This window comes from Sinohyriopsis cumingii, chromosome 3 (genome assembly GCF_028554795.1).
Source record: "Sinohyriopsis cumingii isolate HCF-2022 chromosome 3, ASM2855479v2, whole genome shotgun sequence".
Classification (NCBI taxonomy): Eukaryota; Metazoa; Mollusca; class Bivalvia; order Unionida; family Unionidae; genus Sinohyriopsis; species Sinohyriopsis cumingii.
Window position 1 is genome coordinate 153,093,800 of NC_142963.1, and position 26,198 is coordinate 153,119,997.

At 35.6% G+C, this 26,198-nt stretch overlaps 1 protein-coding gene across 3 annotated transcripts in view; it reads left to right on the forward strand.

Moving 5' to 3' along the window:
• The window catches only part of LOC149804168 (plexin-A2-like), a 328,681-nt gene that overhangs the window by 247,411 nt on the left and 55,072 nt on the right, over positions 1-26,198 (forward strand). For all 3 annotated transcript variants that reach the window (XR_016420317.1, XM_089954145.1, XM_089954146.1), the window contains exons 13-21: positions 2,502-2,668; positions 4,989-5,149; positions 6,352-6,460; positions 9,558-9,694; positions 13,869-14,033; positions 17,257-17,350; positions 20,411-20,680; positions 23,092-23,247; positions 24,028-24,256. Coding sequence is in view for 2 of the 3 variants with exons in the window: in XM_089954145.1 (XP_089810271.1) it covers positions 2,502-2,668; positions 4,989-5,149; positions 6,352-6,460; positions 9,558-9,694; positions 13,869-14,033; positions 17,257-17,350; positions 20,411-20,680; positions 23,092-23,247; positions 24,028-24,256 (1,488 nt within the window). In the remaining variant the exon portion in view is untranslated. The remainder of the gene's footprint in view (positions 1-2,501; positions 2,669-4,988; positions 5,150-6,351; positions 6,461-9,557; positions 9,695-13,868; positions 14,034-17,256; positions 17,351-20,410; positions 20,681-23,091; positions 23,248-24,027; positions 24,257-26,198) is intronic.

Below are 26,198 nucleotides of genomic sequence, written 5' to 3' on the forward strand. Positions count from 1 at the left end.
CTTGGCAAAATATGATGAATGAAAACTCCTCAAATGAGCTCATGAGAATGTCATGGCAATCACTGAAGACTAGCATCCATCATGTAGAACAAATAGAACAGGCATAGTGTGTCTTAAATATAGGACACACATGCCTGACCTTTGAATACACTGTAAAGGGTTAATGTAAAAAAAGCACATAGTTACCAGTGACAGTGGATGAGCGTATCCAATTCCACCCTGTGGGACATTACACCCTGTGGGACATTCCACCCTGTGGGACATTCCACCCTCTGGGACAAATGCTTTAAATGTGAACTCAGTTAAGAAGATTTTAATGATATGCCACCAAAGATGAACTTATTTTTGAAAAGAATGCAGTTTACTTAACACATTTTGACTTTATACTTTAATAGCAGGAATAACATTTCCTGCACCTTTTGCATTGCTTACCTTCTTCCAGGATGCAAGTCCTGAGTCCAGGCTTCATATTCCCTCTTCCAATTTTTAAGTACTAATTGGAGGACCAGAATTGAAAAAAACAACATTGTCTCGGATTCCTTAGTCGTATCCAACATACAGAATAACATCCTGTTTTTGCTTGATTTGTCATACACATACAGGTCTGGATGATGGACAATTTTTATCTTTGTTGTAGTTGTTATTTGGTTTCTTTTTGACTAAATATGTCTTTTTTGGAATGGTTATAGTTATTTTGTCCAGTCCATGCTTTTAATTTGTACGTCTGTGTTTCTTTTCACCTTGCTTAGTAAAGTGGTGTTTCAGTAAATCTATCCCCTATTTTTAGTAACAAATTATACGGTAAGTATATCAGCTAATATTTTTTGCAAGGTGTGGGTAAATATGGGCATAAGGAAGCCTTGTAGGACACAAGGTGTGGGTCAGAATTGTCATAAGGAGGCCTCGTAAGACACAGAAAGTGTGGATAAATGTGGGCATAGGAAGGCCTTGTAGGACACTCAAGGTGGGTCAATATGGGCATAAGGAGGCCTCATAAGACACAGCATGTGTAGGTAAATGGGGGTATAGGAAGGCCTTGTAGGACACTCAAGGTGTTGATAAATATGGGCATAATAAGACCATTTATGACACAAGGTGTGGGTAAATATTGACCTTGTAGGACACTCATCCCACATATGTATTGTGACTAAATGTTGGTGTACTGATGGTTGCCTGATAAGTTGTCCTTTTGATGATGCACTATGGGGTTTAGCTGAAGGTCCTCCCCTCCATCCCAGGATGATTCCTTCTAATCTGAGGGACCTAGGACACTCCCTGTTTTTGGGAAGCTACCACACATCCATTGAAAGAGGGATCAGTAGCTCCTCCTTTATTCAGAAATCACTCCACACTCACCTTCAGTTTATTGATGGAGAAGTCCTTGTCCCCAGCAGGTCTGTGCAGATTGTTGGTGGCTGTTGCTAATGTGTCATGGCATGTCCTTTCAATGTCCATGGCAATCTCTGCGGAGCTTCTCCACCTCTACATAGATCCTGCTTTTGACACTTAACAAGTTATTGCTGGATCACAAAACTCCCTTCTACCCATTCTTCTTTAGAGAGGCACTTCTTTTGTCCAAGGGAGAAAGTGTGTGGACTTGTTGCCCAAATAAGGAGGGAAAATGGTTAGTGATAACGAAGTCCCTCTTCCTCCTAAAAAGTCTCCCTATACCCAGCAATTAAATAGGAGCTAATTATATATAATATACAGACGTATAGGATATGCTACAGCTACACACTTTGTGTCAAGGTTACAGCAAGGAAAAATGTAATTTTTTGACTTGTATCCTTGTCATGAATATAATGAGAGTACCTCTGATGATATGTTAATGAAACTTTAGTCAATTATATGGGTATATATTATAGTGATGTTATGTTACATATCATAGTCATTCAACTAAATTAAGATGGTCACAGGAAGAAAAAATCTTTCTTAGACTTTTTATCAATTTTCTATTGAACAGCGTTTAAACCAGTGTACATATTTTAATGAAATATATCATAACTCAACAGTGATTCATATATATAGCTATATATCTTATCTCTAGGTCAAGGTCATGACCTTTATATTATATATTTAAATGGAACGTTAGCCAGTTGATTTGACAGTGTCCTACATATTCACACTTATACCCCCTTACTCAGGGTCAAGGTCACAGTAAGGGATAATATAAGTCATTGTCGTATTAACTTGTCCCAGATGTCAGTTTTTAACCCTGGCAGATATTTTGATGAGTCCACCCATTATCTTAGTGCAGTTGAGACCTTAGTTCAAAGATCAAGTTATTTATAGGGTAACAGTCTTGTGACAAGGAGTATCAAGAGCTGTTTGCATTACTCTGTTCACATTTATATATATATTGTTTTAGGCTATGTATGTATTATGTAAGTATCCTTTTGGACAGCATGTCAGCACAATACTGGTTGCAAATTATTCCTTGTAGTCTCCAGGAATAGTTAAATTCTGCATGTTTTCTAGAATGCTTGTTTTCCATCTTTCAGTAATCATGTACAAATGTGACAAAATGGCAGACTCATGTGGTGGATGTCTGACTCTCAAGAATCAATACAAATGTGGATGGTGTGACCGATACTGTACCATCAACAGCCGATGTTCTTCCATGTGGCTTCCCACTTCTGCCACCTGCCCCAACCCTGAGATCATGAAGGTAAAATCTGTGGCATTATAATCATGGTATTGGAGATAGTATATTGTGGAAAAAGCCAGTATACATTGAATGAGGTAGTGTATAATGGAAAAGCCAGTATACAATGAATGAGGTATTGTATAATGGAAAGGCCAGTATACAATGAATGAGGTAGTGTATAATGGAAAGGACAGTATACAATGAATGAGGTAGTTTATAATGGAAAAGCCAGGATACAATTAATATGGTAGTGTATAATGGAAAAGACAGTATACAATGAATGAGGTAGTTTATAATGGAAAAGCCAGGATACAATTAATATGGTAGTGTATAATGGAAGAGCCAGTATACAATTAATAAGGTAGTGTATAATAGCAAGGACAGTATACAGTGAATGAGGTAGTGTATAATGGAAAAGCCAGTATACAGTTAATAAGGTAGTGTATAATGGAAAAGCCAGTACACAATGAATAAGTCAGTCTATAATGGAAAAGCCAGTATACAATTAATTAGGTAGTGTATAATGGAAAAGCCAGTACACAATGAATAAGTCAGTGTATAATAGAAAAGCCAGTATACAATTAATAAGTCAGTGTATAATGGAAAAGCCATTGACTTTTAATTTAAATATTAATACTGACAGAAAATGTAATATTATTTTGGGTGTGTTGGACTTGTTGAGGAGTACTAAAAAGTACCATTTTCTCCTGTAACATTTTGTCATTAAATCTGCACTGATCAAAAATCCTGCCCTAAGGGAGATAACTCAAAGAATAGCAGAAAAACATGGAAGAGGTTATTTCAAGTAAATTTTAGAAAATACAGGTGTTAGCATCACAGCAATTGGCCGCATGCTTGGCAGTGTAAAATTGGAGAATATGGAGCTGTTAACAGAGCTTGCATTCGCATATTTGCCTTTGTAAAATTTGAGAAAATATAGGTGTTTGCATCACAACCTGTAATCGTATGCTTGCTTATGCTAATTAATCCTGAAAACTCAAAGTCAAATTCATGTAACAACACATTACATGCAGCAAGATCTTGTATCAGTAAGTCAAATTCATGTAACAAGACATCACAAGCAGCAAGATCTTGTATCAGTAAATCAAATTCATGTAACAACACATCACATGCAGCAAGATCTTTTATCAGTAAGTCAAATTCATGTAACAACACATCACATGCAGCAAGATCTTGTATCAGTAAGTCAAATTCATGTAACAAGACATCACATGCAGCAAGATCTTGTATCAGTAAGTCAAATTCATGTAACAAAACATCACATGCAGCAAGATCTTGTATCAATAAGTCAAATTCATGTAACAAAACATCACATGCAGCAAGATCTTGTATCAATAAGTCAGATTCATGTAATAAAAGATCGCAAGCAGCAAGATCTTGTGTCAATAAGTCAAATTCATGTAAAAAAACATCACAAGCAGCAAGATCTTGTATCAGTAAGTCAGATTCATGTAACAAAACATCACATGCAGCAAGATCTTGTATCAGTAAGTCAAATTCATGTAACAAGACATCACATGCAGCAAGATCTTGCATCAGTAAGTCAAGTTCATGTAACAATACATCACATGCAGCAAGACCTTGTATCAGTAAGTCAAGTTCATGTAACAAAACATCACATGCAGCAAGATCCTGTATCAGTAAGTCAAATTCATGTAACAAGACATCACATGCAGCAAGATCTTGTATCAGTAAGTCAAATTCATGTAACAACACATCACAAGCACCAAGATCTTGTATCAGTAAGTCAAATTCATGTAACAAAACATCACAAGCACCAAGATCTTGTATCAATAAGTCAAATTCATGTAATAAAACATCACAAGCAGCAAGATCTTGTATCAGTAAGTCAAATTCATGTAACAAAACATCACATGCAGCAAGATCTTGTATCAGTAAGTCAAATTCATGTAACAAAACATCACATGCAGCAAGATCTTGTATCAGTAAGTCAAATTCATGTAACAAAACATCACATGCAGCAAGATCTTGTATCAGTAAGTCAAATTCATGTAACAAGACATCACATGCAGCAAGATCTTGTATCAGTAAGTCAAGTTCATGTAACAAAACATCACAAGCAGCAAGATCTTGTATCACTAACATTACCTTGAAAATTTATATTCAAAGAAACACAAGTCTTGTCAGGCACAAAAAGTGCAAGTTACTTCTCAGGCACAAAAATTGAAAGTTACTTCTCAGGCACCAATAGTACAAGTTACTTGTCATATACAAAAGTACAAGTTACTTGCCAGGTACAAAAAATACAAATTGCTTTATATTGTAAAAGGCATATATATGATATCCAGTTATTTTTCAGATTGAACCCACCTCAGGGCCAAAGGATGGAGGTACCAATCTCACTATCACAGGAAAAAACCTGGGAAAAAGTTTCAGTGACATCAGTAGTGGTGTCTATATTGAAAATGGTGGCAAAGTCCATTGCACTCCTGTGAAAGAGCATTACATTGCTCCTGTGCAGTAAGTATTGTTACAGATGGTCAAGTTCATTGTTAGGGTCAAGGGCGTGATCATCAATAATTCAGTGTTAAAGGTCAAGGGCACTGACAAAATGTTTGATATATTTTCAAGAGAGATTAAAGACATTGAGAATGCAAAGTATCTCTATGTTGCTGTCAAGGGCACTGACAAAATGTTTGATATATTTTCAAGAGAGATTAAAGACACTGAGAATGCAAAGTATCTATGTATGTTGCTGTCAAGGGCACTGACAAAATGTTTGATATATTTTCAAGAGAGATTAAAGACATTGAGAATGCAAAGTATCTCTGTATGTTGCTGTCAAGGGCACTGACAAAATGTTTGATACATTTTTAAGAGAGATTAAAGACAATGAGAATGCAAAGTATCTCTGTATGTTGCTAGTTCTGTTCAAACTAATTAGAAGGTTCAGAATTTGATTTCTAATCAGTGTTTATACCTGTTGATGTTAATATTGTTTTTTTTAAATGTAATCTAAGAAAGTTAGATAAATTGTTATTTATATATGTAAGACCTTTGATTGGTATTGTAATGATCAGTCAGCACATTAAACAGGCTAACTTCTTTCAGTCATTTAGTAATGATACTAAAAATGTATTGGCCTTTAACCTTAACCTTAACCACATTAACCTGTTTCTTAACCCCCTCAGCCCTATACCTTAACCACCCCAGCCTTATACCTTAACCACTTTGGCTCTATAGCTTAACCACCTTAGCCCCATGCCTTAAACACCTTAGCCCTGTGCCTTAACCACCTCAGCCCTATACCTTAACCACCTCAGCCCAATGCCTTAACAACCTTAGCCCCATGCCTTAAACACCCCAGCCCTATACCTTAACCACTTTAGCTCTATAGCTTAACCACCTTAGCCCCTTGTCTTAACTGCCTTGGCCCCTACCTTAACCACCTTAGCCCCTTGTCTTATCTGCCTTGGCCCCTACCTTAACCACCTTAGCCCCTTGTCTTATCTGCCTTGGCCCCTACCTTAACCACCTTAGCCCCTTGTCTTAACTGCCTTGGCCCCTACCTTAACCACCTTGGCCGGATACCATAACCACTTCAGTCTGTACCTTAACTACCCCAGCCATCACACCATTTATTTCCATATGCCCCAACATTAAATGAATAAAGTTTAAGTTGTGAGATTTTTTTAATTAAAAAAAGTCTTGCACATTTTCAGGATTGTATGCATCACTGGAGCAAGCCCCGTCACTGGTACTGGTCAGATAGTTGTCACAATCAACAACCAGTATGATGCCAAAGCCAACCATATTACATTCTCCTATGTGGTAAGATATTATATGTTATTCTATATTACTATAGAGATCAGACCACTAATTATTCATTGCACAGGGTACTAATCTGGAGGGGGGCGGGCAGTGGAACATTGGATACCATTCCTAATAATTGGAGATGGGGCCATTGTCATGGTATGTTTCATTTGTAATTTTTCTTGAATTTTGTTGGTGCTTTCAGCTTGTACATAGATTCTGTCTATATGCATACAGAAGTTCAATTTTGTCCAGCAAGTCAAAATTATATTGTGCGTACCGAGTGCAGAACTTGTAGTTAAGGAGGTTTTTATCATTTTCCTGCTTTAGAGATATTTATCTTGGTGAAAATGACTCAAAGCACATCATTTTAATTGATCATAAAGTTTGTGCTTATTTTTGTCAAAGAATTACATGTGTTATATACTTGGGCTTTCTAGTGTACAAATAGATTTTTTTCCTTTACGTGTCAATATTGATTGATGTACCAAGAATGAATTAGTAGTCTTTTTCTTTGTATGGCAAATACCAGCCTTCTATTACATACTAAATAAAAGAGTACAGCTTGGAATAAACTCATTCAAACTGTCTGAAATGGTTTGTTTATATCCAAATATCAATTAAATGTTTTGCTGTGAGTTGCCAAAAATATATACATACTCAGAATCTGGAATGCTGAATATTTCTGATATATTACTATACTGATGGCATGGAATAGTTGCTAAAATCGTAGCATTTTTGTTTATATATTACACACTGTCAATAGGTCAGTTTAAAGATCACAGATTACCTCCCTTTTTACCTCTTCTTCCATAACTAGTGTAAGGGTCTTAGCCCCAGTGTTTTTATATAATGTGTAAAATCCTCTTGTTTACCTTTCTCAAACAAATGGAAGATGGAATAGGTTTTTTGTTGTTTTGGAAGTAGAACTGTAACAAATTCTGCTACAAAGCATGCAATAAAATTGCACAAATTTCAATATTTCAAATAGATTATGACTGCAAGACAATGGTTTTTCTACAGAAATTGTTGGTAAATGTTCTTTGAAATGACCACTAATTATTAATTGATGAGGGTAGCAGTCTCGAAGTGTAGGAACACTGGATGCCGTACCAGATACTTGGGAATGACTGTAATATCAATGTAGATTACCACTGTGTCAATATATTACAGCAATTTTTCATTAATTTACTTAGCTTTTAATATTTTGGATTTAGCTGTTTTTTTAAAAATTATTATTATTACTAAAATCTAGTTAGCACGATGTAGCAAGCAATACTCAAATTAATGGCATGTTGGTGTTTTCAGGCCAGTGCAGTTATTTTAATACAATCCTTGTTAGCACAATGAAGTTTAAAAACCACTTGACGTAGATAAAGTAATAGGTTTATATTTTTTTACAAGTTTACGTGATCTTAATGAATTTTCATGCCATTACTGTTATTGTAAAAAATGTATGCATATTCTATTAACTTGTTTGAACTTTGCAGGTAATTTTGACAACTCTTGTAAGCATGACTGCAAAAGCCACTTTAAACAAATTTGATGGGTTGATTGTATTTATATGTGAATGACTTAATTATATCTTCTGTCCATTACAGCAGTTTGTTTTCTTTTTAAATTTTAAAAAAAAAATTTTTTTGCTTCTTCCACATTTCGTTGAGCACCAATTTGTGCAAAACAAAACATAGCCATCACTTTTTCCAGTGCCATTGCAAAACGTTTAAGGTTTCAGCTCATGGTTTTGATTTGCAGATGTGAAACCTCATGATAAATTTCATTATAAAACTAAGACAATTCAATCTCTGACATGCTAACTCACCCCCTTTGACATGCTCACTCACCCCCTTTGATATGCTCTCACCCCTTTTCAACATGCTTACTCACCCCCTCTACCTTGGAGGCAAGGGATTACTGATGCATACTTTTTAACTGATCCAAGCAGCTCCAAGAATTAGGCCATCCTTCTGAAAAAATCCATGCTCCAGTGAAAAACAAGAAAAACTCCAATATTTCTGACATTCAGAAATGGAATTATGCAATTGTTTGGCTTTTTTTTAATCCTTAAGCAGAAACGTTTTCTTCATAATGTGTTTGCCATTTTGGAAAATGGTGCAGACTAAAAGCCTTCCATTGTATTGGCTGAATAATAGTTAGTTCCCTCATTTTCATTGGTCACAATTATATCTTGATTTTCATTGGCTGATATTGGTTTTTGTTCAGTCGTTCTCTTCCACTGTTCACGTCTCATAGTTAAAAAAGTTTGGCTTTGAACTCTTCAATTTTTCTCAAAATACTGCCATCAAAGCTATAGCTATAAAAAAACAAGGATAAAGCACAAACAGAAATTTTGTAAGAAATATGGTGAAGATTTTCCTGGCATGACAAAATCCAGACTTGTTAATGAACAGAGTTAGAGAGACATACAAAAATAAAAGAGCTATACAATTTCACTAGTGAGTCATAGCAGAGGCTCTGTTTCAAAGATCCAAAGGTTTTTTGGGGGCTATCTATCAATTATAAATACAGAAAGAGATTTAAGCATGTATTTGTGGCTATGCCACTCATGGCACTTAAATGTTTTGTTCTCTGGGGTTGGCATCTCTGAAGATAAGTCTTGCTAAACTTGCATGAAAGTTTTTGCAAAACAAATTTCATTTGCTTATATTTTCTAAGCGCTTTGAAGATTCTCATCCTGTTTGGCATGACCCTTTGATAGATTCTCATCCTACTTGGCATGAGTCTTTGATTGATTCGCATCCTACTTGGCATGAGTCTTTCATAGATTCTCATCCTACTTGGCATGACTCATTATGAAGCTAAGATGGTTCATTCTGTGATATACTCCTTCACACCTATGGCCTTGGGGTCAAGGTTATACATTTCACAGCTGTGTTTTGTTCAAGGGCTTAACATAGAGGCCTTGTCATTCCTGTTTTGAATTCTGGCAAATTTGACAATTGAAATTATCATTATTTCGTTTTTGATGTTATGGTGTTGTCCATTGTCAGAATTCAATCAGGTAAATTTTTTGCAAGTCTTAACATTGAGTTTAAATCGGGAGCTTTATAATGACATTATAATACAAACATCTCTGCTTAAATTCTTATTTCAGAATCCTGTCCTTGTGAAGATTACCCCCTCCCGAGGCCCAAAGTCAGGGGGGACTCTGGTGACCCTTAGTGGGATTGACATGAATGCTGGCACCAAAAGAACAGTCTGGATTGGGAATTATAGCTGTGAGGTCAAAAGGTAAGCAGCATCACCCTAACCACACACACCCCTATGTTACCTTTCAACCTTCACAGCTTATTTGTCAAATTTTGACTAGAAATCTTTTGCATTTATTATTTTTTTTGTTTGATGCTGAATCAAATTTTGTAAATTGTAATTACTGGTATCTTTTGTAAATTGTAATTACCAGTACCTTTTGTAAATTGTAATGACCCGTACCCGTTTCTTCTGCTCAAGTATTAGATGATGCTTAATCATTATATGTGGGCTTTGTTGGTTGCCTAATTGGTGTGCATATTTTTCTACACTTATATATCACCTTTTTAAATACCACAGACAGAGAGATCTCTTTTGATTAAGCTGTATATGCTGATATTGAAAGAAATGTCAAACTCAAAGAACAAGTAGGTTGGGTTGATTTGCTTCATAGCCCATCATTTGTTGCACAACTTAATTATTTTAGCTCTACTGGATATAGCTCTATGGTCATAGCCCTATGGTCATGACCCTACTGGTCATAGCTCTATGGTCATAGGCCTACTGGTCATAGCCCTACTGGTCATAGCCCTATGGTCATGGCCCTACTGGTCATAGCTCTATGGTCATAGGCCTACTGGTCATAGCCCTATGGTCATGGCCCTATTGGTCATAGCTCTATGGTCATGGCCCTACTGGTCATAGCTCTATGGTCATAGGCCTACTGGTCATAGCCCTACTGGTCATAGCCCTATGGTCATGGCCCTACTGGTCATAGCCCTACTGGTCATAGCTCTGTGGTCATAGGCCTACTGGTCATAGCTCTATGGTCATAGGCCTACTGGTCATAGCCCTACTGATCATAGCTCTATGGTCATAGCCCTACTGGTCATAGTTCTATGGTCATAGCCCTACTGGTCATAGCCCTACTGATCATAGCTCTATGGTCATAGCCCTACTGATCATAGCTCTATGGTCATAGCCCTACTGGTCATAGCTCTATGGTCATAGCCCTCCTGATCATAGCTCTATGGTCATAGCCCTACTGGTCATAGCTCTATGGTCATAGGCCTACTGGTCATAGCTCTATGGTCATAGGCCTACTGGTCATAGCCCTACTAGTCACAGCCCTATTGATCATAGCTCAATGGTCATAGCCTTACTGGTCATAGCTCTATGGTCATAGGCCTACTGGTCATAGCCCTACTGATCATAGCCTTACTGGTCATAGCTCTATGGTCATAGGCCTACTGGTCATAGCCCTACTGATCATAGCTCTATGGTCATAGCCCTACTGATCATAGCTCTATGGTCATAGCCCTAATGGTCATAGCTCTATGGTCATAGGCCTACTGGTCATAGCTCTATGGTCATAGGCCTACTGGTCATAGCCCTATGGTCATTGCCCTACTGGTCCTAGCTCTATGGTCATAGCCCTACTGATCATAGCTCTATGGTCATAGCCCTACTGGTCATAGCTCTATGGTCATAGGCCTACTGGTCATAGCCCTACTGGTCATAGCTCTATGGTCATAGCTCTATGGTCATAGGCCTACTGGTCATAGCCCTACTGGTCACAGCCCTACTGATCATAGCTCTATGGTCATAGCCCTACTGGTCATAGCTCTATGGTCATAGGCCTACTGGTCATAGCTCTATGGTCATAGGCCTACTGGTCATAGCCCTATGGTCATGGCCCTACTGGTCATAGCTCTATGGTCATAGGCCTACTGGTCATAGCCCTACTGGTCATAGCTCTATGATCATAGGCCTACTGGTCATAGGCCTGCTGGTTATAGCTCTATGGTCATAGGCCTACTGGTCATAGCTCTATGGTCATAGGCCTACTGGTCATAGCCCTACTGGTCATAGGCCTACTGGTCATAGCTCTATGGTCATAGGCCTACTGGTCATAGCTCTATGGTCATAGGCCTACTGGTCATAGCTCTATGGTCATAGGCCTACTGGTCATAGCTCTTTGGTCATAGGCCTACTGGTCATAGCTCTATGGTCATGGCCCTACTGGTCACAGCTCTATGGTCATAGCCCTACTGGTCATAGGCCTACTGGTCATAGCTCTATGATCATAGGCCTACTGGTCATAGGCCTGCTGGTTATAGCTCTATGATCATAGGCTTACTGGTCATGTTCATATCAGCATGGGGTTTTAACTGAAGGATTTATTATGATGTCTAGTTGGATGTAAATGAAAATGGTGTCAATTGGACCTCAAATATGGCCATATGGAAAATCTTGTCCTTTCTCCTGGTAATGTTGACATTGTGCTTTCACCAGAAGACCTTTTATTATGTCCATCAGTAGTTGGTCTTAATTGGAAATGGTGCACATCTGTTATCCACTATGGTCGCTATAGCAGCCAGCTTAAACATCTTGTTATTGTTACTCCTCCAAAATGGAAGGTGACACCATCATGGGTAGACTTTATGTAATGTCTTGTTGGTTCTAAATTAAAATTGTGCTGAGTTGACATTCAGTATGGACACAGGTGACCATCCTGAAATCTTGTTATTGCTACTTCTCTTAAATGGAAATTCATTTCGATATTTTGTTTTCATCAGAAGAGTTCTTGTGATATCTACATGTAGATCAAAATAATGACCCTCAATGTAACCATCATTCTGGACATCTTGAAAATATTGTTATCTCTCTTCCTCTCAAATGAATGGTTATTTCAACATGGATATTTCACCAGTTTACTTCCTTTTTTACCTAATTGGTCCTGAATGGAAATGGCGCCTATCATACACCGAATATAGCTTCCATAATGGATGGTTTTAGATGTGATATTTCAGTCAGGTTTGACTATCATACACCCAATATAGCTTCCATAATGGCTTGTTTTAGATGTGATATTTCAGTCAGGTTTGACTGTCATACACCATAATGGATGGTTTTAGATGTGATATTTCAGTCAGGTTTGACTATCATACACCCAATATAGCTTCCATAATGGCTGGTTTTAGATGTGATATTTCAGTCAGGTTTGACTATCATACACCCAATATAGCTTCCAGAAGGGCTGGTTTTAAATGTGATATTTCAGTCAGGTTTGACTATCATACACCATAATGGCTGGTTTTAGATGTGATATTTCAGTCAGGTTTGACTATCATACACCCAATATAGCTTCCATAATGGCTGGTTTTAGATGTGATATTTCAGTCAGGTTTGACTATCATACACCCAATATAGCTTCCATAATGGCTTGTTTTAGATGTGATATTTCAGTCAGGTTTGACTGTCATACACCATAATGGATGGTTTTAGATGTGATATTTCAGTCAGGTTTGACTATCATACACCCAATATAGCTTCCATAATGGCTGGTTTTAGATGTGATATTTCAGTCAGGTTTGACTATCATACACCCAATATAGCTTCCAGAAGGGCTGGTTTTAAATGTGATATTTCAGTCAGGTTTGACTATCATACACCATAATGGCTGGTTTTAGATGTGATATTTCAGTCAGGTTTGACTATCATACACCCAATATAGCTTCCATAATGGCTGGTTTTAGATGTGATATTTCAGTCAGGTTTGAAAAAGTTAAAATCTTGTATAACGAATGATTTCACACAGTGAAAAGCTCATGTGTGAATTGATTCACACATTTTAAAGGTTGTTTATGTATTCGCACAGTTAAAATCTTGTGTATGGGTTGATTTCACACAGAACCTGGTGTTTGGATTGATTTCACACCCTTCAAACATTTTGCATGGATTGATTTCACACCATTAAAAGCTTGTGTGTGGGATGATTTCACACAGTTTAAAGCTTGTGTCTGTATTCACACAGTTAAAAGCTTGTGTGTTGGATGATTTCACACAGTTTAATGCTTGTGTCTGTATTCACACAGTTAAAAGCTTGTGTGTGGGATGAGTTCACACAGTTAAAAGCTTGTGTGTGGGATGATTTCACACAGTTTAAAGCTTGTGTCTGAATTCACACAGTTTAAAGCTTGTGTATGTATTCACTCATTTAATACCTTGTATATAGGTTGATATTACACAGTTAAAACCTTTATATATGGTTGATTTTACACAGTTAAATCTTGGGTATGGATTGATTTCACACTGTTAAATCCTTGTGTATTTATTGATTTAACACAATTAAAACCTTTTTTATGATTGACATTATAAAGCTTGTGTTGGGTTTATTTCACACATTTAAAGTTTGTACATGAATTGATTTCAGTTTCAATAGCACAATGCTCACATGTGTCACCAGCATGGCAGCTGGTGTGATGGTGGAGAAACTCAGCGTGCAGTTCGATAAGCAGATGGTGACAAGCGGCATCGACTACCAGTATGCCACTGACCCCACCATTACTAACATCGACCCCAAAGTGGCTATTGTCAGGTAATTAGCATCATCGTTACTGTCAACTTTTCTGCTAGAAATCACTGTCTTGTTGTGAACCTCATTATAAAAATTCTGCTATTCAGTATCAACTGAAACCTCTTGATTACATTTTAAGACTTTGCTGGGAGAACAAAAAATGAAAACCTCACTCCCAGGCATGAACATGTTGAAGTATATCTGTTTGAGAAAAGCCAAATTGATGTACAGGATATCCTATCATAGTGCTCCTGAATATTGGCAATCACTATTCCATTTCAGGCTACCTGGTAATACTCCCCACCTGTGATCCATGTCTACCAAACAGTATAAAATTCTCAAACCAAATAAGGAATTATGTAAAAAAAAGTTTCCAGTACTCTGGAACTTTGCTCTCGAATAGTATTCCACTTGATATTAGAAATGCCCACTCTATTTTCTTCTTCCAAACCCAATATATCCAGTGGCTCGTAGATGCAGCTAAAATTAATAAATTCCTTTGTATGAGGGCCTCAGGGTAGATTAGTTCTTAGCTAATTGTATTACCCTCTTTAAATAAGGTCATCATTATTATTATTATTATTATTATTATTATTATTACTTTAGGGTTTTAAATGACATTAAAGTCAGGGTTACATCAAGTACTACAATTGAAAATCATGCATTTATTCCCCTTTAATAGGTCTAATCACACACTGTGTTTCCTATCATGAGGTCTGCTTATCCCATCAGGAAGTCTAATCACACACTGTTTCCTATCATGCTATCATGAGGCCTGCTTATCCCATCAGGAAGTGTAATCACACACTGTGTTTCCTATCATGAGGCCTGCTTATCCCATCAGGAAGTCTAATCACACACTGTGTTGCCTATCATGAGGTCTGCTTATCCCATCAGGAAGTCTAATCACACACTGTGTTTCCTATCATGAGGTCTGCTTATCCCATCATGAGGTCTAATCACACACTGTGTTACCTATCATGAGGCCTGCTTATCCCATCAGGAAGTCTAATCACACACTGTGTTACCTATCATGAGGTCTGCTTATCCCATCAGGAGGTCTAATCACACACTGTGTTTCCTATCGTGAGGCCTGCTTATCACATCAGGAGGTCTAATCACACACTTAATTTCCCATCAGTAGATCTGATTGCATGCAGAATGGAGAAAATTCTTTTTTTTCCCCCAACCAGTCAGTAGTTTGAACAACACTTACTTTATAAAGTGTAAATTTCATGTCTGTGTAAAAGTGATCTTTGTTTTTGTATTTGTTTTCATTTGACTGCATGTGTCCAGTACACCATTGACCTAAAAATAAATGCTACCTCAAGTACCTCATTGTCAGGGTTAACATTGAGGTAGTTACATAATTCTTGTAATGATCATACCATTACATCTAAAACACAATATTACCTTATACCTCTTTCACATTACAAATGGTATTTATTATTTCAGGGTATTTATTATTTCAAGGTGTTTATTATTTCAGGGTATTTGTTATTTAAAGGTGTTTTTTATTTCAAGGTATTTATTATTTCAAAGTGTTTAATTTTTCAATGTGTTTATTATTTCAAGGTATTATTTCATAGTGTTTATTATTTCAGGGTATTTATTATTTCAAGGTATTTATTATTTCAGGATGTTTATTATTTCAAGGTGTTTATTATTTTAGGGTATTTATTATTTCAAGGTGTTTATTATTTCAGGATATTATTTTATTATTTCAAGGTGTTTATTGTTTCAGGATGTTTATTATTTCATGGTATTTATTATTTCAAGGTGTTTGCTATTTCATGGTATTTATTATTTCAAGGTGTTTACTATTTCATGGTATTTATTATTTCAAGGTGTTTACTATTTCATGGTATTTATTATTTCAAGGTGTTTACTATTTCAGGGATGAGATCATCATTCACTACAAAGCTAAAAGCCAAGTTTTTGAAGAGTTATTGAGTTTTGGGTTTATTATGTCCAAGTTTTGGGACTCATCTTAAGCCCTGATTTGGTGTTTTGAGATTTTGAAACAAGAACATACTGTGTATTAAACTGAGGCCATTCTGATCACAACACAAAGACTTTCTCATTCACATCCTTTACCTCAAACAATAAATATCAGCAACGCCAACATTAAATTCACACAATCAGTACGAAACCTAGGTGTTACTCTGGACAGTACTCTCACATTGCACCAACATGTCATGAACATATGCAAGGCTGCATATCTTGAGCTGAGATGCATCAGCTCAATTCGCAAATATCTTTCAGCTGATGCCACTAAAACACTTGTGTGTTCATTAGTACTTTCAAGACTGGACTATTGTAACTCAATTCTGTCTGGTTCATCTCAATATATACTCCAGAAACTTCAAAAAGTTCAAAACACAGCTGCTTGGATCATACTTAGAGTACCACGATCAGAGCACACCTCCCCGCTGCTCTGTACCCTACACTGGCTATTCATTCAATCCAGAATCAAACACAAAATTTATTCTCTGTGTTATATTTCACTGTCAGACTCTAGTCCAACATACCTATCTGACCTCACCCATGTGTACACACCAGCAAGATACTTATGCTCCTCTTCTGATAATCGTATACTCATTATTCCCACTATGAAAACAAAGTCATATGGACAGCGTTCTTTTGCATACCAGAGCCCAGCAATGTGGAATGAATTGCCCACTGAACTTAGACACAAAAACACAGTGATCACATTCAAGAGGGCTCTCAAAACTCACTTATTTCGACTGCAAGAACAAACTTAAAGACCTAATAATGTTTCCTACCTGAAATATTCTCAGCATGTTTTTTATTTTTTTTTTGTTTTTCTGATTTCATGTTGTTTGTTTTTGTAATAATATTATTATGTTTCTTATCTTATAGGTGTTGTCTAATGTTGTAAAACGGTTAGAGCTTCTTAAGATTAGGCGCTATACAAAGTCCTCATTATTATTATTATTATTATTATTATCATTATTATTATTATTATTCTTTGTCTCAATACATTTAATGGAATTATTGAATTTGTATTAAACTTCATACATACATGTAATGACATTATTATGGCTGTTTAATCTTACATAAACATATTTGTAATTATGATCTGGAGCTGTTTAGTCAAGGAGCAATTAATCCAAAGTATACTGAACTGTGGAGAAATTTAACTTGTGGCATTTCTCAAACATTTGTTGATCTGCAGAATTTGGACAAAGCACACCAATTAAATTGTGCTTTTGTATTACAGTGGAGGAATTCGCATTGATGTGACGGGTACACACCTGAACATAATTCAGGAGCCCAAAATGGTTCTCTGGTATGGTGACAAGCAATATGAAGGGGTAAGTTATATTAATGAACCAGTCAATAAAATGTTGACACCAGTCCATTGAAAAGAAAGGTTTTTAGTTTTACTGGCTGTGAATCAGAAGAGCTGATGGGATGGCACATTGTCTGTTATCAGCCATTTATTATGTCCATTAGCACAAGTTTCTTTTTGCTATTCCCACACTACTTGGAGGATTGATATGAGACCACACACCCATTCACCCCATGGTTTTATTGGTCCTATATGAAAATAGTAATGCTCAGACATGCAATATGGCGATGGTAGGCATCTAGAAAATCTTGTTGCTTCTCTTTATAAATGGATGGTCAAATCAACATGTGGTTTTCATTGAGAAAAGAAAACCTTTATGATATCTACTTGGTCCTGAATGAAATGGTGATGATCTGACATTCAATATGGATGCCAAGGCAGACATCTAGAATATATTGTTACTGATACTGTACTGACATTCAATATGGATGCCAAGGCAGACATCTAGAATATGTTGTTACTGATACTGTACTGACATTCAATATGGATGTCAAGGCAGACATCTAGAATGTATTGTTACTGATACTGTACTGACATTCAGTATGGATGTCAAGGCAGACATCAAGAATATATTGTTACTGATACTGTACTGACATTCAGTATGGATGCCAAGGCAGACATCTAGAATATATTGTTACTGATACTGTACTGACATTCAATATGGATGCCAAGGCAGACATCTAGAATATATTGTTACTGATACTGTACTGACATTTAATATGGATGCCAAGGCAGACCCTTATCACTACTTTACCTGACGGAAGGTCAACGTGGGGTTTTCACCAGAAGACTTCTTATGGTGTCTAGCTTGTCCTGAAGGCAGACCCTTATCACTACTTTACCTGATGGAAGGTCAACATGGGGTTTTCACCAGAAGACTTCTTATGGTGTCTAGCTTGTCCTGAAGGCAGACCCTTATCACTACTTTACCTGATGGAAGGTCAACATGGGGTTTTCACCAGAAGACTTCTTATGGTGTCTAGCTTGACCTCTAATCTGACATCCATTATGGTTAACATGGTGGCCATCTTGTAACTCATGTTATCACAAGTTCTCCATAATAGGGCTTTCTCCAGCAGACTTCACATGATCTTTAGTTGCTTCTTATTGAAAATGAAGCCACTCTTGCATCTCATATGACTGCCGCTGTTGCTAATTTGAAAAATCTAAGCATATCAGAGATGATTGCAGCACTAAGAAGTTCAAAAGAAATGGTCTTATCTTGAATTCCTCCAAATTCTTTTCAGATTTGAGGGCTTCTTGCCTTCCATGAAACACAAAATATATTTTTAAAAATCTTTTTCATTTAGGTTTCTAGATTTTTTCAACCTAACCATGAAAATGCATGGCTGTAGAAGAAGAGAAACAAAATTATTCTTAGGCTAGTGATTTTAGGTACTGATTTAAAATTATTTCTTAGACTAGTGATTTTAGTCATTGATTTAAAATTATTTCTTAGACTAGTGATTCTAGGTACTGATTTAAAATTATTTCTTCAACAAGTGATTTTAGGCATTGATTTAAAATTATTTCTTAGACTAGTGATTTTACACATTGATTTAAAATTATTTCTTAGACTAGTGATTTTACGCATTGATTTAAAATTATTTCTTAGACTAGTGATTTTACGCATTGATTTAAAATTATTTCTTAGCCAAGTGATTTAAGGCATTGATTTAAAATTATTTCTTAGACAAGTCATTCTAGGTACTGATTTAAAATTATTTTATGACTAGACATTTTAGGTATTGATTTAAAATTATTTCTTAAGAGTAGTCATTTTAGGTACTGATTTAAAATTATTTCTTAGACTAGACATTTTAGGTATTGATTTCAACTATGAAGAAAAATTTATTTGGACAGTTTCAGATTTCGATTTCCTGCATACAAGCAACATTTAGATTTAAAGACTAGGTACATTTGATGCCAATAAATTATCATGGCAAATATTAGTTAAAAATGTGATGCCAATTAATTATTATGGCAAGTTCTATTTAAAATGTGATGCCAATTAATTATTATGGCAAGTTTTAGTTGAAACATTATGCCAATTAATTATTATGGCAAGTTTCAGTTAAAAATATGATGCCAAATAATTATTATGACAAGTTTTAGTTAAAAATGTGATGCCAATTAATTATTATGATAAGTTTTAGTTAAAAATGTAATGCCAATTAATTAGTATGGCAAGTTTTAGTTAAAAATTACTACAAAAATTCTGAGCTTCCTGTTACTTGCCTTCAGTATGTTGGTTTTATTCATTGAATTTAAATTATTTTAGCCTAAACTTGGTAATGTTACACGTTTTGTATTCTCTGCTTTAGCATACACTAGGACATTGGTAGAACTTTCTAACAGCAAGATGTTGGTAAAACTTTCTAACAGCAAGATGTTGGTATAACTTTCTGACAGCAAGATGTTGGTATAACTTTCTGACAGCAAGATGATGGTATAACTTTCTAACAGCAGTATGTTGGTATAACTTTCTGACAGCAAGATGTTGGTATAAATTTCTGACACCAAGATGTTGGTATAACTTCCTGACAGTAATTGTCATCTGCATCATCTTTAAAATCAAGATTTTGTATTGGACTAAACTTGCATAATAATAAACTGCATGTGGCTAACATTTTTAAGTTACTGCAGATTTACAGATTTAAAATATTGCAGACGTTTGATTTGTACAACTTTGGCAAATAGTTACATGAACTGTTTTTTTTTTTTTGCAGTATGGTAAATTTTAAGGTTTAGTTACATTGGATGAAACAAATTGCCAGATATAATGAAGTACATGGCAGCGACCCATTGTGTGTTGTACATAATATCTTAACATAGTTATGTTGAACTTCAGATCTACGATTTTCGGAGTCCTTTGAGCATTGTTATGTATGGATTTTACTGTACTTCTGCCTGATTATATGTGAAAGAAAGCCATGCACAATATATCCAAATATATGTTGTATTTGATAACTTAACAAGTGAAATAAACTTGTCCCATGAACCTCTTTGCTTGGTTCCACAGGACTGTAAGGTTGCAAGTGCAAATCTTATGCATTGCAATTCCCCGCAAGTGGAGGCCCTTGTCAGTGATGGCAACAGCAACTCAACCATGGAGGAATTATACAGCTATGGATTTATTATGGACAATGTCACAGAGGTTTTAAAACTAACAGAAAAAGACAAAGAGAAATTTGGAACTTTCAGGATCGTATCTGACCCAGTTTTTGAATCATTTCCCAGCAATTCGGAGAAGACCTACCAAAGTAAAACAGATAACTACCTAATAATTAATGTAAGTACAATTTGATGTTTTATGCTTCACTTAAAATATTGTAGGGACTTAATAATTGTTGCCCTTGTCTGTCCATTCATGTGTATGTAATCCTGTAAAGGCTTGCTTTTCTTAGGCACAGTCATTTGTATTCTGTGGATAAACTTTTTGTTTTTATTAACCTCAAAGAGATTTACAAAGGAAATGGTCTTTTTTGGTTCATCATCTACTCTGCATTTACATATATTCAAAATTTTGTTTGTTTATTTCATGTTGGAAATATTTATGTGATAAAATATATTGTGACCAGGCTATGCAAATATGTCAATCAGGAGAAATTTAATATACATGCAGACTTTTTTCTAAGGGCTGTTCCATTAAAACATTCATGGGGCCCAGGGAAGGCACTTTAAAAGTGGGGTACTCACCCACAGATGCAGTTTAGAATTTTCTTATCATTTTGAAATGAATTCTGTGAAATCAAAGTACCCTGGCATATATTTTTTTTTAAAACTGCCTTCCCTGAGTACATGTATGCTTAAATGGATCAGCCCTTAGATTGGTCATTGATTTTTGTATTTCTTTTGATGGCAAAAATTATTATTTTCTTTGCTGCCCAAAACGGTATTAATTTTCTTCATTTTGCAACAGGGGCCCTGAGTGACCGAGTGGTCTAAAGCGTTCACCGTTCCGGATCATTGCCATCTCACCTCTGTCTGCGTAGGTTTGAGTCCAAGGCTCGGCTAGCATGGGTATGTGGGAAAGCCTGCCAGTAGCTTCTCATGGGTCGGTGGTTTTTCCCTGGGTTTTCCAGGGTTCTTCCTCCACCAGTTATACTGGCCGCCATGTATAGCCTATCTTATGCTGAAAAATGGCGTTAAACCCCAGAACAATATCATTTTGCAACAGACCACTCTGGTGGCCTAGTGGTTAGAGCATCTGCTTCGGATGCGGGAGGTTGTGAACATATTTGGATTTCATCCCCATGTAAACAAGAAATGAAAGTATAGTTCACATTATTGTGATTCATAGCATCCTATGAAAGTCATTGCCTAATGTCTTGTTCACATGATTGTGATTCATAGTATCATGTGAATATTTTGTGTCATGGTTCACACTATTGTGATTCATAGTATCATGTCAATATTATCATTATGTGTCATTGTTCACATGATTGTGATTCATAGTATCATGTGAATATTATCATTTTGTGTCATTGTTCACACTATTGTGATTCATAGTATCATGTAAATATTATCATTTTGTGTCATGGTTCACACTATTGTGATTCATAGTATCCTACAATGCCACTGTCTGTGTAATTGTTCAAAGCCCAAGAATTCATCATGTAATTGAGCATTACATTTCCTTTGTGAAACTATGAAGGTATATCCATCCACAACAGTATGATATCCAAGTGACATGGTAACTGTATGATATCCAAGTGACATGGAAACAGTATGATATCCAGGTGACATGGTAACAGTATGATATCCAAGCGACATGGAAACAGTATGATATCCAAGTGACATGGAAACAGTATGGTATCCAAATGACATGGAAACAATATGATATCCAAGTGACATGGTAACAGCATGATATCCAGGTGACATGGAAACAGTATGATATCCATGTGACATGGAAACAGTATGATATCCAAGTGACATGGTAGCAGTATGATATCCAAGTGACATGATAACACACAGACAGTCAGGCCATAGTTGTTTGGAGATTGATATTGTACTTTCATAAATGATAGTTTGTTCATACAGTATGTGTAATCCCACTAAAGGATGGCCACAATTGTGTAATCCCACTAAAGGATGGCCACGATTGTGTAATCCCACTAAAGGATGGCCACGATTGTGTAATCCCAATAAGGGATGGCCACAATTGTGTAATCCCACTAAAGGATGGCCACGATTGTGTAATCCCACTAAAGGATGGCCACGATTGTGTAATCCCAATAAGGGATGGCCACAATTGTGTAATCCCACTAAAGGATGGCCACAATTGTGTAATCCCACTTAAGGATGGCCACAGTTGTGTAATTCCAATAAGGGATGGCCACAATTGTGTAATCCCACTAAAGGATGGCCACGATTGTGTAATCTCACTAAAGGATGGCCACAATTGTATAATCCCACTAAAGGATGGCCACGATTGTGTAATCACACTAAAGGATGGCCACAATTGAACAGTTGTCAGGTAGCAACATTGATGTGGAATCTTGTGTAATGATGTGTGCACTGAGAATGAATCACGTTGCTAACTGAATTAAGCAATTAAAACAAGAAACAATGTCTTAAAAACTGAAATAAGATAACTGTTTATACTTTCAATTAAAATAACTTCAGCTAAATGCAGAACTCACATGGACCTCTTGGTTTGTGAAAATGAGCTAATTTTTTATGATGAATCTTATATTTCAGGCCAAGTTTCTGAGTGGAGTGACAGAGCGAGATGTGACAGTCAGGATTGGAAATGGTTTCTGTAATGAAACATCAGTTGCAAAATACCAAGTCACTTGTAAACCACCAAAAGAACAACCTAAATCCCTGCAAGGGAGTGCCAATCCAGAAGTGATTGTAAGCATTCAGTCAGAATGATACAGATAGTGGGGAACAATATTGTGGTCAACTACTTTTTCTGATTAAACATTGGTTACAAATACACATAAGTTTGGGTAGCTGGTGGGATCCAGTGTCATTGTCTGGTGTTCATTAAATTAATAGTGCAATAACATCACTGTGTAAATCTGTGCTAATAGTGCTGTTCTGTATACTGTACATTGTGTAAATCTGTGCTAATAGTGCTGTTCTGCATACTATACATTGTGTAAAACTGTGCTAATAGTGCTGTTCTGCATACTGTACATTGTGTAAATCTGTGCTAATAGTGCTGTTCTGGATACTGTACAGCCAGCAAATAATTTGTATTTCACAGTGCACAAGTTTCAAAGAATTTTGGTAATGATAAACTGCAGAATTTTTCAAGTTCTAAGTAGATAAATATGACGTACATGTGCATGTGTGTATATGTTTGTATATATGTTTATGTATATGTGTGTATATATGTGTATGTATATGTATGTATATATGTGTATGTATATGTGTGTATATATGTGTATGTATGTGTGTGTGTGTATATAAATGTGTGTGCCTGTATGTATATATGTGTATGTATATGTATGTATGTATATGTGTGTGTGTGTGTGTATATATATATATATATATATATATATACACACACACACACATGTATGTCATAATCGTCAATGTTACAGTCACTTATCAGTTATGCTAATCATCACAAAAAGAAAATATTATGCATCATACACTTGAATTTTCCTTCTTATTGTTATCCAGGTTTATGTTGGTCGTAATTTCTCAAAGATGGTAGGATATTTACGTTATGATCAACAAGAGGTCCCCCTCCCAATAATAATCGGTGTGCCAGTGGGGGTTGTGGTGCTAGTCATCATTTTCTTCGTGGTGATCCTGGTCATCAAGAAGCGTGAGAATAAAAGTATGAAGAAGAAGTGGCAGATACAGATGGATAATCTGGAATCAAAGGTTGCCAAGGAATGTAAAGAAGGTATTTATGCTATTCTAGGTCAACAAGGAATATAAAGAAGGTATTATGCTATTCTAAGTCAACAAGGAATGTAAAGAAGGTATTTATGCTATTTTGGGTCAACAAGGAATGTAAAGAATGTATGCTATTCTGGGTCAACAAGGAATGTAAAAAAGGTATTTATGCTATTCTGGGTAATCTGGAATCAAAGGTTGCCAAGGAATGTAAAGAAGGTATTTTTGCTATTCTAGGTCAACAAGGAATGTAAAAAAGGTATTTATGCTATTCTAGGTCAACAAGGAATGTAAAGAAGGTATTTATGCTATTCTAGGTCAACAAGGAATGTAAAAAAGGTATTTATGCTATTCTATGTCAACAAGGAATGTAAAAAAGGTATTTATGCTATTCTGGGTCAACAAGGAATGTAAAGAAGGTATTTTTAATGAAGGGCCTGATGTGGACCCTGAAACAGGAACCATATTATTAATGAAGGGCCTGAAAAAGGAACTGTACTATTATTAAAGGGCCAGATATGGATCCTGAAACGGGTAATTTTGCATTCATTCTTCATTTCATTTGCATTCCATTCATGTTGCATTCCAACTCGATTGTTTTTGGCATTCATTGCTTCCATTCATTGATTTCTTTAATTTTCATTCAAGTAGAATCCATTTACCAAAGTCCATATTTTTAATTTTGTTATTATTAATGGAAAGAACTATTCCTTTTGTATCTTGTCTTATTAAAGGTGTACTTTAATTAAATAGAAAACGCATACAATTTTAAAGACCGCATTGAATTTACGATAAATAAAAATATTTCCACAACCACAATGAATGTAAAAATATAGTTGTGAAAAATATTTAAGAATGTTTTATTTCATATTTCATTTTCTTCAGAAACAAAATTGTATGGACATGGGTACTGGTGATGATGTCACATAAGTAGTGTCTTTTTGTACAATTTCAAGGTTTTTAAATAGTGAAAAATTGTCATGTCATTGTTAAGAATAAAGAATCTTATCACAGATTATCATGCACAAGGGCTTTCAGCCCTGGAAATATTTAGCGGCAGCCCAAAATGCAAGGGAAGACCTTTAATAGATTTTCAGAGCCTTTCTTGAAATTAATTCCCATTTAATTTTGCTTCTGTTTAACATTCAGCATTTTGTGTTTGGCATTTATGTCTCCATTTCCTTCATATCACATTTATCATTTCTCATTTTTGTCTCTATTTCATTCGTGTTGCATTCATCATGTTGTCCATTTCATATTGTATTCATCGATTCTTTTGTACTCCATTTCATTTTGTATTCATCGATTCTTTTGTACTCTACATTTCATTTTGTATTCATCGATTCTTTTGTACTGTCCATTTTATATTGTATTCATCGATTCTTTTGTACTCCATTTCATTTTGTATTCATTGATTCTTTTGTACTCTACATTTCATTTTGTATTCATCAATTCTTTTGTACTGTCCATTTTATATTGTATTCATCGATTCTTTTGTACTGTCCATTTTATATTGTATTCATCGATTCTTTTGTACTCTACATTTCATATGATATTCATCGATTCTTTTGTACTCTACATTTCATTTTGTATTCATCGATTCTTTTGTACTGTACATTTCATGTTGTATTTGTCAATTCTTTTGTACTCTACATTTCATGTTGTATTTGTCAATTCTTTTGTACTCTACATTTCATTTTGTATTTGTCAATTCTTTTGTGCTCTACATTTCATATTGTATTCATCATTTCATTTGTGTTCTCCATTTTTTTTATATTGTATTCGATTCTTTTGTACCCTCCATTTTATATTGTATTCATTGATTCTTTTGTACTCTACATTTCATATTGTATTCATCGATTCTTTTGTACTCTACATTTCATATTGTATTCATCATTTCATTTGTGTTCTCCATTTTTTTCATGTTGTATTCATCATTTCTTTTGTGT